The 14014-nt window shown below is 38.4% G+C and overlaps 2 protein-coding genes across 3 annotated transcripts; both read right to left on the reverse strand.

Moving 5' to 3' along the window:
- Nucleotides 1–1088: 1088 nt before the first annotated feature.
- On the reverse strand, nucleotides 1089–4555 carry LOC117955718. Its single transcript, XM_034890386.1, has 6 exons — nucleotides 4405–4555; nucleotides 3505–3606; nucleotides 3356–3395; nucleotides 3054–3178; nucleotides 2536–2591; nucleotides 1089–1774 (listed from the first exon to the last, which is right to left on the reverse strand). The coding sequence occupies exons 1-6, from the start codon at nucleotides 4409–4411 to the stop codon at nucleotides 1280–1282; spliced, it is 825 nt and encodes a 274-aa protein (XP_034746277.1). The 5' UTR covers nucleotides 4412–4555; the 3' UTR covers nucleotides 1089–1279.
- Nucleotides 4556–5059: 504 nt separating this feature from the next.
- On the reverse strand, nucleotides 5060–11303 carry si:ch1073-15f19.2 (T-cell surface protein tactile). Of its 2 annotated transcripts, XM_034890384.1 has the most exons (8): nucleotides 11093–11303; nucleotides 10517–10855; nucleotides 9934–10043; nucleotides 9661–9817; nucleotides 9030–9077; nucleotides 6817–7287; nucleotides 5982–6090; nucleotides 5060–5780 (listed from the first exon to the last, which is right to left on the reverse strand). In XM_034890384.1, exons 1-8 carry the CDS (start codon nucleotides 11151–11153, stop codon nucleotides 5639–5641), a joined length of 1437 nt encoding a protein of 478 aa, XP_034746275.1. In that variant the 5' UTR covers nucleotides 11154–11303; the 3' UTR covers nucleotides 5060–5638. The 2 variants fall into 2 exon arrangements, with proteins under 2 accessions (XP_034746275.1, XP_034746276.1); XM_034890385.1 differs by lacking the exon at nucleotides 9030–9077 and having other exon boundaries at nucleotides 11093–11302.
- Nucleotides 11304–14014: the final 2711 nt, after the last annotated feature.

Here is a 14014-nt window from a genome sequence, read left to right on the forward strand (position 1 = left end):
TCTACACGTTGATGTCCGTCAGCTTACTATATTCCCTCCTGTGAATACTGGACATAAACCCCATCCTCATGCACTTTTTCAATCAAAGAGATCTGTGACAATAATTGAGTACAAAATAATTTTTAGAGGGAATCTGAAGTAAAATGACATCACTTTTTGTAAGACATTCATTTGAATTTAGACTGCTGAAGCCTAACTTTTGTGTAAAGATTAGAACTCATTTTTGCGACAAAAACAAAACAAAAACAACAACGGCGGATGTTGGCCTTGATCACTTCCATTGATAAAGCATTAGGAAGACGATCTAGTTGAACTACCTGCCTTGTTGTTTGTGTGTGTCTTTTTATATTTCTTTCCTGTATCTATTAGAATTGAGGCAAAAAATGAATCCATAGGGGGAAGGAGTCCATGGTCTGCTGTTGAAAACCTGCCAACAAACCGTGTGCTGCAGACCTCCACTTTAATAACAATAATATCTTTAAGCGCGATTCAGCTCCCTCAAAACAGATAGCAAGGCTGTGAATTATTCTTCCCAAGAGAAGGGGAAATACGGTAATTAATTAAGCAGATGCTACATTAGCCCATAAATACAATTGGTAAAGCTAATAACCATTATCGTAACTTTGATTTGAAAAGTCCTCTGTGTGTGACATTTACATAACAATGTGTCCAAGGGGAGAAATCCTATGCCATTACTAATATTATACCGCTCACAACGTTCACCTTTTACTTTCTTGCCTTTAATTTTTTATCTTATTCTTTTAATCTTCAGTCATATCATGACTCAAAAACAGATTTCCATGTTCAGGCATGTACAGTTATTCAAGAAGCTGTTGAGCCTTGGCCAACACCTACAGCACGGAAAACAAATGCAAGATTCTTGTTTTTTTCCTTTACACCTTTCTTTGAGCCACCTGTTGATGTTTGATAATAGGCCACCAAAACAGTGAAAGATCTTCCATGTTTTGCAACAAATTGAAAATTTCCATGTGGCCCTTGACCTCTAAATGTCAAACACAGAGTTTCCTTTTCTCATTATACCTTCTACGCTTATTACATCCTCTGCACAGAAAAGTACACCTTTTTTCCCTCAGTTGCTCAATCTGGAGAGTCTTTGATGAGTAGTTTGTTTGCGTCAAAGAGGAAATTGCGCAAAGCTCGTTGATTATTGAAAGATATACATATATAAGAAGTCATGGACCGCGCTTTTATTCGCCTTTTCAGGTGGCTTATTTAGTTCGGAAAAGTCTGAAACAAGAGTCGTAGTATGAGGTCTTGCCTAATCTTGTTGGTCATGCTCGTCGCTGAAGCTGCTGAGGAAATGATCCGAGTCGTCCTGAATAGCCTCTAATTCCAAAAGCTGTGTGAATACACTCCCATTACTACCATCTTGGCTATGTATTCTTTTTTCAGTGTCTTGCTCTCTGTTCCACTCTCCACTTCGCCCTTCTTCCCTCGTTCTTATTCCTTCCCAACCCCTGTTCTTCCTCTCTGCGTTCATGCCCTTTTCTCTTTCCATCTCCTCTGTCTCTTGGGCGATCTGTTGACTGTTCAGGTAGATGCTGCTGTGTGAAACCATGGCACTGCTGTCTCTGGGAGGAAGGTAAGCATCCATGTCCGCCTCCGCCTCCATGAAAGCATTCGTCGGGGGTGTGAGGTGGACCGGCAGGTCCTCTTGAAGTTTGTTTCTTCCTTTAGCGTGGCGATTCTTCTTCAGGCGTTTCCTTGCTATCTTTAGATCCAACGAGGCATAATTCAGGTCAGGCTCTAGAGACTGGTTCCAAGCAATAGAGACAACACAGATTAATGCTGTTTTTTGTTGTTGTGTTTTAGGTGTAAAGGCTGCAGCTCTACACACCATTTTAAACGACACATTCTAGATCTTGTGGTTTTAGGTTCTCATGCATTTCTGTAAGTGTAGTTTATTTTTAGAACATATTGTTCTTAATTGGTCCACAGTTTCATTGAACACAATGTCTCTGGTGTCTGCTGCCTTCCGTTCTGAAAGCAAAGCTATCAGCAAATGGAGCCTTGGTTTAAACTGGTCTGCATGCGTATTTTTACACCGTATGCACGTAACCATATATTTAGTTTCAGTGTGATGTAACAAGCAATATCATTCAAATACCACCATTTTCAAATTAAAGTCAAGCGATTAGGTGTAGAATATAATTATACTTTGTAAACAACTCACAAACCCAGTTTTGCTTGTTCACCTTTAGTGCATGTTACTCTATATCCAGTACTTTTCATCTTCTGTATTGGAGATGCAAAGCTTTAGAGAAGTTTAACACTTTCACTATTCTAGCACGCATTCCACACAAAAACACTTCTGGCATAATGAGTGAAAATGAATAACATCAAGCAGGTGAGAAATGAGACATGCACGACAGAGCACAGAAGCATGTTGAAGTTTTTTTTTTTACTCTGCAATAGTACAGTCCCTACACATGCTGTCAAATGTTAGACAAAATAATATGTAAATTGTACGTAACATCACAAGCCATAATCTGAACATTACATCACAGCAATTACCTTCCTGGGATCTCTTGTGTTCATGGTCATCGTCTCGTAGCAAAGCTCTACAGAATCTGAACAAGTAAAACACAGGATTTGGTCATTTGTCTAACATTCTGCTTACCACAGTAGGCACATATGACTCACATAAATCCCCAAATAGATGAGTCTAGTTTATTAGAGGTTGTTCCACTGAATTACAACATACAACACATCTAAAATGTGAAAATCTAAGGGTATTTAAATAGTGGTGGAAAAGGAAATGCAGTTTTAGCTAAACACATTTATTTAGGCATTTATATGTTTTAACCTGCATGGAATAGATCCAAATTAACTTTCAGCTTCAATATACACTAAATAAATGTTTCTAAAATTCATGAAATTTGCTAAAAGATATGGTCTACAACTAAACAAAAAGGAAACGTGATATAATAATTAATGTTATAAATAAATTGTCGACATGCAGAATAATTTTTTGTGTGCTAGCCTTCCAAAAAACAATGCAGTGATTTCTTGCATTGAAAAAAACGCCTCACCTCTTCTGTCTGAGCTGATGTTGCCGTAGATTGGATTTTCCTGTTGCTCATGATGATCGTGGGGACTTTCCTGCTGCTCGTCATGATTGAGGCTATCAAAATAATGCCCCTCATTCTGTGACGGGCTTCAACAACAAGAATAATTTCACATTTCATTAATAACATGTTATTTGTGGATTACAAATACAAAATAAATGTATTATTAAACTTATAACTTATTACAAATCAACATGTTTCAAACCTAAACTGGCTGACATTCACACATGTTTAAGCCTCATTAAAAAGATGAATAAAAAGCGAACCTTTCTCCAGAAATGTTAGTGAAGCAGCACTCTTCTGTGTCTGCGTGAACAAAAATATTTAGCCATTTATATAATGCCCGGCTGCTGAAGGGTTTAGAGTCAATGGCGACCACATTTAAAAAATAAATTGACTTTACATGGAACCATACCTCTGCATAAAGTGGCTGCTTGTCTGATACAGAAGATGACATTGAGACCCAAAGAGATCAACAAGGCCAGAGATAACAGCACCAAACATATCACAGCGTACTCTAAAAGACAAACCCAAACCGTTTAATGTACAGTATGTCCTTGGGAATCAAACACAATTATAATATTAGTATAAGTCTACATTTTCACCAGCTATCAAAAATACAATTTGGAATTACCCTCTGTACATCTCAATAACTTTTTTTTAAATGCATCATTGCTTTTGCGTCGGTGTAAAACAAAGATGTAGTCAAAAGCATCAAAAATACTGTTCAATTCCAATCCCTGAGCTTATAAAAATAAAAATAGAACAGAAATTGTTAACCGATATAGCCAATTTTAAAATATAAATGTATACTACAAGTGTATACTTTGTGCTACTGCATGGAACATCTTAAGATGTTTGCTTTTTTAATAATCTAGAGGCTAAATATTTATTTCTAAACACTGACAAATTATACAGTATACATTCATTCTTCCTGCTGTAACATTTAATTGTGAATTCATTTTATTGTAAGTTCTCTGTAAGCGACATAAAGAATTTGGTTAAAAACTGTCCCAAGGCTTTTGGGACACATGGTATGATAACCGTACGTACTGTTACATAAAAAGGTTACCTGTAGACACTAAACTATTGTAAACAAGGCAATCTATTTTACAAACTGTACAGTTCTGGTTATCAACTCATTGTTTTGTTTTACCTTTTATGTTCTAAAACACACGCTTTAGAAATGATTTAGCTTTCCTGTTTTTGTGGTAACTGCGATATTTTGCAGGATGGGATACACCATCAACAGATATGTACACTGTAGCAATATTAGACCCACGTTTGCACATTTAAATCTAATTTTAGAACCTACCTGTCATATTCCAGTCGTCTTGAACTACACAATTTGTCTGTCTGACACGGTTGCTCTCTGGCTACAGGACATTACAGTGTTCAGTCAGTGAGGTGTGCTACACTGAAGTCTATTTTTACTTTGCCTAAGTTACCTCTCTCGTCACAGCGCTTTGATAACTGGCTGCTCTTCAGTTATAAACAGGAAGCAGTGTAACCTCATTCTGAGGCACCCAGTCTCAATCTCATTGTGAGGTACAGTACAATGTCAACTAGATCACCATATTAGTACGTAGTAAGACTGCAAGGGGTTATTAATATCTCATCAGTATAATTGGGACATTCAAAAAATGTCAACCCCTAATCGTAGCCACTTCCAACCTGATTCTGAGCTTAACCCTAAAACCAAGTCTTAACCCTGAAGTAAATACACTTGAGTCCCCACAGGGCCACGAATAACAAGCAAATGTAAATTTGTTTAAAGTACAACACAATAGAGCTTTTTATGTTTTTATATGAGTGGTCTGTGTGAATGGGAGCTTGAGAGCATTGTATACCATGAATATATATCTTGCATTCAGAGGTTAAATTTTGGTTTTGCGGCTATGGTCCAAAACTCAGAAGAAGGGAAAAAAAGCAGTTTTGAAATTTTGAAAAATGAAATATTATTGAGACCGAATTCAACAGGGTCCACTTTATTTGGTCTACAAACGAAATAGAAACAATATTTATAAAACGGTACATACTGAACAATAATAAAACAATATAGTTAACATGTCCAACACCTACTCCCTCTGTGTTTTTGATGGTATCCAGTGGTTATTGTATTTGTCAGGTATTTGTCCCATGTGGTCTGTGGTATGCCCCAATCTCAATTGCTAGCCTGTGGTTTGTGTGGACAACAGTGGTCTTTGATATAGAGTCGTCAGTCAATCTGCAGCACGGCTACACAAGAGAAAGACATTGGGCTTCTGTGCAAGAAATTCTAAATCACATGCTTAACAGACGAAGCCAGAATTACCTTTAAGGAAGTCAATCTGCCATACAGCTCCAACATGTTTCTATGCATTGCAATGCTTATTTACTGCAGTGTAAGGTACAATAGCGGGCACTTTACTAAAAAGTCACACTGAATATATAATATTGCAAGAATGTAATTAACACCTGTAGTGCAATAGCTCAAAGCCAATTTAGAGACAAAATACACCAGCTTTTATTGTCAAATAAAAAAAAATAAAAAAATCAGGCATTATATATTAATATATATACATGTTAATTTGTTTTGTCCCCGAGTTACATCTTGAAGTGGGGATGGGCTGTGTTGAAATATCATGGTGTCTTGCAGCTGTATACCTTACTGGAGGAGGAGGGGGTTTGAATGGAGGCGGTAAATCCATCCTACATGGAGAGAGAGAGAGAGAGCGCACAAATATTTAAATATTGGTAGCATTACTCTAAAATTGACTGCATCCAAAAAGCTTGCAGTTACACCAGAAAGACAATGTGCATCAATCAAAGTAAGACAGATATCAGGTCCACCGAGTGCATCACCCTACAGGTGTAGAGGATAGCTGCATGGATTGAACATGAGAGCTTTACCTCTCCTTTATAAGTTTTCTTCTGTAGAGAAAGCCAGCCACAGTAATCAATACCAGGATTGGAACGATGATAAACGGCAGCAACAGATGACTCTGTACACCAGCAGTATCTGAGAAGCAGATTCAGAGAGGGGGGGGGGGGGGGGGGGGGGGGGGGGGGGGGGGGGGGGAGTGTAATTTTAGAGGACAGCAACAGCTTAATATGTGTTTCTAAGATATTGATCACCTTAATCTGGTGTAACCCAGCCTACGCCAACAAATATTGATAATAAATGTAAAGCTGCAAAACCCTTGATGCAGAAACATGTGTCTTGCTTTCCTCTCACTGAGCTGGTTGGGCCCAGAAGTTTACACTCTTTTTAACAAGATTTCTACCTTGTAAAGGCGTCTAGCCTGAGGCTGAGAAGACTGGATTCTGCAAAGTCTCCACATGTCAAGAAGATGCAGATGATGAAAGCAAAGAAACTACAGATGATTTTCATGTCTATTTTTAAGGAGGTCTTGCCTGTCGAACATTTAGCATTATTGTTTGTTGTCATTCCATGCTTTTAAACGTCTTCTTTATTGACTTTCCGGGGCTGCTGCTACTCACTTCACACAAACAAACCTAATTGCACTGTTGGCAGACCACTGAGCAAATAATGTGCCCCACAAAACCTAAAAATGCAAACAAAGGGGTGTTGGATGATTCTGGGTTTTTCCTAAAACTATCTGGTACTCTACACAATGGTCACATATGCTGTCCTTGAAATGTTCCATTCATAGGAGGAAAAGGGAGCCAATCTAGTATCTGCTAACATTTAACAATTAAATGTGAAATATTAAGTAACTATTACCTTCATTCTTAATGGGCGTCATTGTATGTACAGTGCTCAGAGATGGGGTGGCACCAGGATTGCCTCCCATGGACTCATTCTTCGCATCCTCTGTTGATCTAAACACTTTATTATCGTAACTTAATGTTGTGTTTAGATTGCTGGCCACCGATCCTTCAAAAAAATTGGATGTGTTTAAATTGTGAGTCGGGTTTATCTCCTGTTCCGTGGAGTTGTTGAAGTCATAGGGATCAGTGTGTGTGGCGGGGTATGACGTGCCACCGATATGTGTAGAATTTGTTAAAGAGGTCATATGCTCTCCATCCGTGACATTTCTGGAGTTTGGATTATTATCGCTCACAACTGTGGTCCAAGTTGCATTGCTGTCAATGGTTGACAGCCCAGTGGTTGGTGTTGTGGTAAAGTTGCTGTCTGCTGATTCAATCAAACCCTCCGCAGTTACATTAGACTGTCGTGGCATTGTCACAAGATCTGAAAGTAGCAACACAAGATAGTCAACAATAGAAATGCAGTTAGTGACAATTGATCGATTTTGATGTGTCCACTGCATCAAAAACATACTTTCATGGACTCCTTAGAACTCATTAGTAAGAAAAGAAATTCCCAACATGGATGACTGCACTTGGGTTAACAAACTGTAGCCTATCCATCACATAGGAATCTGTTAATGGCATTGTTCGATGTGTTGGGAAAATCCGCTTAATCACTTCCTTGCCAAGAGTTAAATAAGAAAATCCGTGCAAATCGTTTACATGTATGGTTAAAATGGAGCCAGTTAGCTTAACTTAGAATAAATACTAGCATAAAGAGAAGAAAACAGCAAGTCTGGCTCTGCTTAAATGTAACTAAATCGGCCTATGAGCACCTCTAGGGTTATGTCTTGTTTGTTTTATCTAAGCAAAAGGAAATGTAAAACCCACAACTTGTGGTTTTACAGGGAGTTAAGTGCTTGAACTGTTTCTTCGCCAGGTGCAGAATCTTCGTGGTTGCCTGACAACTGTTCCTGGCTAAGAAATAGTCCAGCACACACACCCACCCCCCCTGTAAGATGGCGAGTTGTCAATGTTACACCTCAGTTTTTGTACGCATTTCTATAAATGTTGAACTATTCCTTTAACAAGCTTCACATTGTAACGTTGAATGTCGAAATATTATAATAACCAGTGCACAGTTAAACATTATTAAAATGTGGACCGGTTTGGCTGATATGAGCAATCAGTGCTTAATCAAAATGTAAAATACGGCAAAGTTCTCATTGAAGAACCTGGACCGTGATGGATACAGATTACTAAAGGAAAGGTGTGGTCATAATGTAGATGTATTCTTAAAGTGATGGCTTGGAGTAATTTCACCCTAGGCTCTTTTGCGACACGACTTGAAGCCAAAACCCCCCAGAAGTTTTTTTCACCTGGGTCTAAAAATGGGCGATTTAACGTTATCAGCTGAATACCTTAGTGTAAGCGCCATTGGAACCATGTATGTATCTCATAAAATACACCACAAATAATCCCCGAAATCATACAAAACTTCTACAGTATACAAATTGGTCATGTACTCATAAATGATGGATTGGGAAGTTTGTAAGTACATCAGGAGATTATTTAAATAACACTTGGACGAACAATCTCCAGGACGAATTCATTGATTCAATTTTATTTATAGTATAAAATCCTAACAAGAGTTATCTCAAGACACTTTACAGATAGAGTAGGTCTAGACCACACTATAATTTACAAAGGCCCTACAATTCCAGTAATTCCCCTAAGTGTAAGCATTTAGTGCGACATTGGCAATGAAAAACTCTTTTAGTAAGAAACCTCGGTGTTGAGAAAAACGTTCTTTTTAGGGAGAAACCTTGGGACAGACCTTGGTAAGCATTGTTCAACGGTGCCGGTTGGGGGTGTGATGAACACACAATAGAAGTCACAATAAAGATAATGGAACAATGACTAGAAATATAGTTATAGTAGTTCATGGCACAGCAGAGCACTGCAAGGGATTACAGGAAGGCATAGCAGGACGCAGGTGGTTAATCTTACCTCGCATCCCCCTATAAGACGCAGCTGAGAGAGACGTATTAAATGCAATCCAATGCTGCAATGCAATGTGATCTAAAGCTTCGCTTTGTCCGTTTCAAGCAGCTTTTCTCACTATTTTTCAAACCCTCCTTTTGGTTGTACTACTCTTATCTGTCCAACAGATTGTGCTCTTACCCATGTTACGATTCAGAGAGCCCGTTGAGACTGCTGAGTGAGTTTGTTCTTGTGGTTTGACATATAGAAAAGCAAGAGCAGGAAGTGGCCTATGATGTCCGTGTGGCTTCTGTGGATATGCTTTAGTTACATATTGAATCTCTTGTGAGAAACATGCATACAGGACCCGACAGTCCCATTTCAAGTTGTATACCCAGTGGAGGCTGAAGACATGCTGTGTGGTTAATGTATCATTTTAAACTGTGAATACTCTTTTAGTTAAGCTTGGTTCAATATTGACCCTAAGCCCACGGGGCAATTGATTTGCAGCAAAAAATTGGGAGTTTCACTCTTAAAGTTGTGTTGTTGTACCCAATTTATTCACAGTTGGTGTGTTCTCATAACATGGCCGGCAGCTTCAAATTACTTTAAATATATCCCTCTTTCCTTTCAGCTAATTAAAAATTAAAATGGAATGTGATACAATATGATTACAAAAGCCGAGCATCAGCTCTCTGTTGCAATGCAGTTTTTTTAAAGTCATTCCGTCTCTTGGGCACTCTGCTAGATTGTTAATCCGCCCCAAGGAATGCTGAAATTGAGTAAAACACAAAGAGAGAAATAGCGGCAAGAGAGAAATGGAAAGGCTTACCTGTCCTTAAGCTTGTGGTTGCTGTTAGCACTGTGATGAAAAAGTCTTGATGCAGACTTTTGTTTCCTGTGTTGACAGTCAGCGTATAAACCCCTGTGTGAGCCGCAGTCACACACCAGAGCTCCAGAGATTCATTCTCTGACACCGGTATCTTGTTCTAGGGCAAAAACAGATTATGTACAGATTATGTACCATACAAATACCTTTCTATATTGAGAAGATGCGTTTTACATTGTACGTTTTCAAATGGGCCGATTAACTGGTTCCTGTTACCTTGGTCCACTTGTACTGTGCATCAGGGAATGTTCTGCATTGAATGGTCACATTTTCTCCAGTATAGACCTCAACAATGCGATCCATATCACACATTATTTTAACATCATCTAATAGAGAGAAAATGTGAGATTAATTTGGATTGACAACAAAAGAGTGCTTATGTAAAACATCTGCTAAATACACCAAATGAAATGACTACTATGAGCAAATGACTACTGTCAGATGCAATACACATGAACAGCACATTGTCCTCTGCTGTCTCTATTTTGTTCCCGTTCTGTTCGCTTGATGAAAAGAAGGTAAAGGTGTATTGTGCCTGCATCACTGGACGACTAAATGATTAATGAGGGAAAGAAATAGTGCCAAACAGAGTCAAGGCTGTTTGATGTGTTCTTGCAATTATTAGATACATTTGCTCAGAAGTAAATAACTGCTGAGATCGGCAGAGGAGCTGTGCTCTGATGCAATCACGGGCAACATGAAATATTTGCATTGAACAATAAGATAGAAACCTGTGAAGACTGCAGCGTCTGCTCGGGCAACGTATGTATGGCTTTGCATGTACCAGCCTTCGTCTTACCTTTGATCTCTAGCTCGATTTCTCTCCTGATGGAGCCCAGGGGAAAACTTGTGATGTCACAAATATAGAAACCGCCGTCCCATTTTGTCACCTGGAAAAGGTGAAGATGGGAGCCCATCGACTTGTTATCAATCTGCATGGTGACATTAGGCCAAAATTGATGGAATCCGAACTTTTCGTTGTACAGAACCAGCTTTGTGGCTTCATTTTTGTTCTTCCTCCATTCAATATTGACGATGTTGAGATTAGTACTGTCTTTTACAGTACAAGGTAAGGTAACATTCTGGCCCACTACTGCCTCCATCTTTTCATTATGGAACACCTCAACATCCCGGAGCCCTGTCAAGCACATCAGATAGCATTGGAAGCAAAAGAAAAAGTGAGGAGACAAAATCACCTACACTTTGAAATGGATATTATCGACTGCAGTCTGCTGGAATGTAGAAAGATACAATCATAGCATTATATTGTGGTAGCTTGTCACACCAGAAGCCAATACACATTTAAAACTCCTGCTGAATGTCTCATGTTTGCTTGTATATCATTTGAATAACAGCACATGCTGTCCAGGATTACCTTGTATAATAGAGGCAAGAAACAGGAGAGAGAAGACTGTTCCCAGTGCACTTCCAGCCATGTTTGAGCTCCCCAAACTTATTACGATCAATCAGGCTGAATCCACTGAGGCATTTGCAAAGACAGAAAGAGTATACTGTCAACTGAGGTTAAAGAGTGGGGTAGAGAGTGTGAGACATAGACCAGGAAGTCTTATCATAACAGGAAGCTACACAGAGTCATACGTGTAGTGCTGCAGGTTTGAGGTAAAAACTGGCAGACACTTGCAGTAGACGTAATGTCCACAGTGCTTATCACATTTATTCTTGGGACTCCCTATCAAGATGCAGATAATTGACTCATATGTCACTGATGATCTAAATCATACAGGAAGACTTAGACCGTTGTTTGTCTTCATAAGCAAATGAATACACTACTGGCATGAACTTTTCTTCAAATAAAGAAACAAATAAAAAAAAAATAGTGAAGTTACTTCCCAACACATGAAGGCCCATGGCATGCTGTACAAACACCTGTCACAGTTTTGTTTCTAGCATGTGTATGTATATAATTTTTTTTTTTTTTTAGATCTGTTGGTTGTCAATTCAGACAATACAATCTTGAAATATCTAGGGAAGCCACTAAAGATGATGTGTCCAAAAATTGTGATTGATTGTGTTATATCATCCAGCCTTCAGATAGCCTTGTTTCGACCGCTGTGCATAATGTCTCAGAGCAGAACTTAACTATAAAACTATAAAAAGTTTTATAATGAAGTTCTGCTCCGGGATAAAGAGAAGGAAATATTACAGAACCCTACTTTAGAGATGATCAATATTATTAATGTAAGACATATGCATACATTTTAGTTTACAACACATTGACTCATATGTCTGCACCCTATAGAGAGAGAGAGATAGAGATGGCTGAACTACATCCAATTAGCAATTCATCCTAAGAATAAACTGTAATCTTCTAACCAAAGGCTACACCTTTGTTCTTGCCTGCTAAGAGAAAGCTGATAATTAGGAAAATGTTTTCTGTAGTAATGTTCTTCAGGGATAGAAGATAAACCTGTTGTTATACACACTTGATGAATAAGTGGCATCATTTTCAAAGATTAGGCTAACAATTATTCAGTATATAATTTCATTAGCCAATCGGAAAGAAAGCAATATTCACTGCTATTAGTATAAATGCTGCTATCCAAACACCTTTTATTCTCTGTCAAATGTTATGAGCTCTTCATTTAATTTATTATGAATACTCCGTATAGCCCCTGCAATGCATTTAGGTGATTGATTACCTTACATTAATATTCTGTGTATGGCTTTCATAACTTAAATTAGGGTTTAAAAGAGTGACTGCTGGATACTTCCATCAGTATTCTGTTAGTGTTTTAGAAAAGTATAACAGGACCTTGCTGCAATGCTTCATTTGATAAGGGCATCATCACTTCCCCAGGGAGCTGTGGAAATCTTTTATTTGTGCGTTTGTGTGTGAGGTGTATGTTTGTGTGTCCGTTCGCTGACCTGAAGGGCTTTGTGACCATTGTTGACACATATTCACACATTCTGCACTGCTCATTTTGCCACATTCACTGCTCAGTTTTGCGTTTCTGCAAACAAGTGTGATTTTTAGAGCCAGTGTATTATTGAAATCAGGGCATGTTTTACAGATTGTCTGACTACAAACCAGTAAGAACCCCGAGAGACTACTTCAATGTACTGCTACTAAATATAACAAAGACTGACACCCCTAGACCTTTGATTCACTAAGGACGAACAAAAAAATGCAGCAAAATTCCTCGCAACTTTACAATGACAAGTTAAATAGATTACACAACAAAACAAGATTTAATGAGGTGGGCAACTTCATTTCAGTTTAAGGTCAATTCAGTTCTTACTAATCCTGTTTTTACAATGGCTTCCTCTCTTACAGATAAGCTCATAATAAAACTATATTTAGAAACACACTTTTGGTTGTCTTCAAATTGGTGTTCTTAAAAGCCATCAAAATGCCAGTTTAGAGCCGATAATCCTCAATTATCCCCAGGACATGAATAAAATATTTCTTTCAAACAAAGCGCAGAGGGAGAACAAAAGAGAATATGTTGGCAATGTAGGATTTTGAATGGAGAAATGTTGCCCCCCCGTTGCTTTTCTACACAACAAAAGGAATTGCATCCAGACACTTTCCTCTAGTGGTGAAGAGGAGATGATTTGTGTTCTATCTAAAATAGTTTTTTGATCTTGTGAAACTAAACAAACAGCTTCAAGTCCGATTTCCTCTATGTGTACGTCGTTATATTCTCTTGTTTATTAATTAATTCTCTTTATATGCATTTACTCCCTCAGGTGGGAGAGACATGCTAATCTTTTTACTGTCTCATGCATTTACACTGATCTCTCTGACAGCACAAATAGTTTTGCAGACTTGTTGCCACTTTGCCGCTTTTCATTAGTAGAATTTATCTCATGGTACCTCAACACTCAAGTAACGAGCCAGATTCTCTTGTGTGCTTTAAGAAAAGTACTGGCTTTGGTCCATTTTTGATGTAGTAGGCCTAGAGAACCCCTACTGTAACATCTCAAGGCGTCTTGGTTGAATAGCCCATGGGACTTTATTGCATTGAGGAAGAGCTAGGCCAACGGGTGGGCACCTTAGGCACCAACTATTAGCTCCACCTATGACATGCAGAGCTGCATCTCGTGTGTGACCCCTTACTCCAACTAATACTTTATTATTTCTTTCCCCGCAGCAGTCTGTTACTATCTCCTTCCTGAACATGGTCACATGGCCTTGGTGGGCGTGGCCTCACATGCATTACTGTAAAAGTAAAATAAAATTAAACACTTAAATATATTATTTTTGATAATGAACCGTGTGATTTCTGTCATCTGCCTCTGTGAAAAATGCTTTGTTTGAATCATTATTTCCCTA

This window comes from Etheostoma cragini, chromosome 13, assembly GCF_013103735.1.
Source record: "Etheostoma cragini isolate CJK2018 chromosome 13, CSU_Ecrag_1.0, whole genome shotgun sequence".
Lineage (NCBI taxonomy): Eukaryota > Metazoa > Chordata > Actinopteri > Perciformes > Percidae > Etheostoma > Etheostoma cragini.

What these genes read in the sequence shown, in the direction of transcription:
- LOC117955718 (XM_034890386.1), bottom strand. An exon ending in CATCAGCTCAGACAGAAGAG is followed by an intron (nt 2,592 to 3,053) that starts GTGAGGCGTTTT and finishes TTACTTGTTCAG; the next exon opens with ATTCTGTAGAGCTTTGCTAC. An exon ending in ACACAAGAGATCCCAGGAAG is followed by an intron (nt 1,775 to 2,535) that starts GTAATTGCTGTG and finishes GCTTGGAACCAG; the next exon opens with TCTCTAGAGCCTGACCTGAA.
- si:ch1073-15f19.2 (XM_034890384.1), bottom strand. Translation starts at nt 11,153, where the DNA reads ATGGCTGGAAGTGCACTGGGAACAGTCTTCTCTCTCCTGTTTCTTGCC. An exon ending in AACCACAAGCTTAAGGACAG is followed by an intron (nt 9,078 to 9,660) that starts GTAAGCCTTTCC and finishes TCAAACCACAAG; the next exon opens with AACAAACTCACTCAGCAGTC. An exon ending in GACGCCCATTAAGAATGAAG is followed by an intron (nt 6,091 to 6,816) that starts GTAATAGTTACT and finishes TCTGCTTCTCAG; the next exon opens with ATACTGCTGGTGTACAGAGT.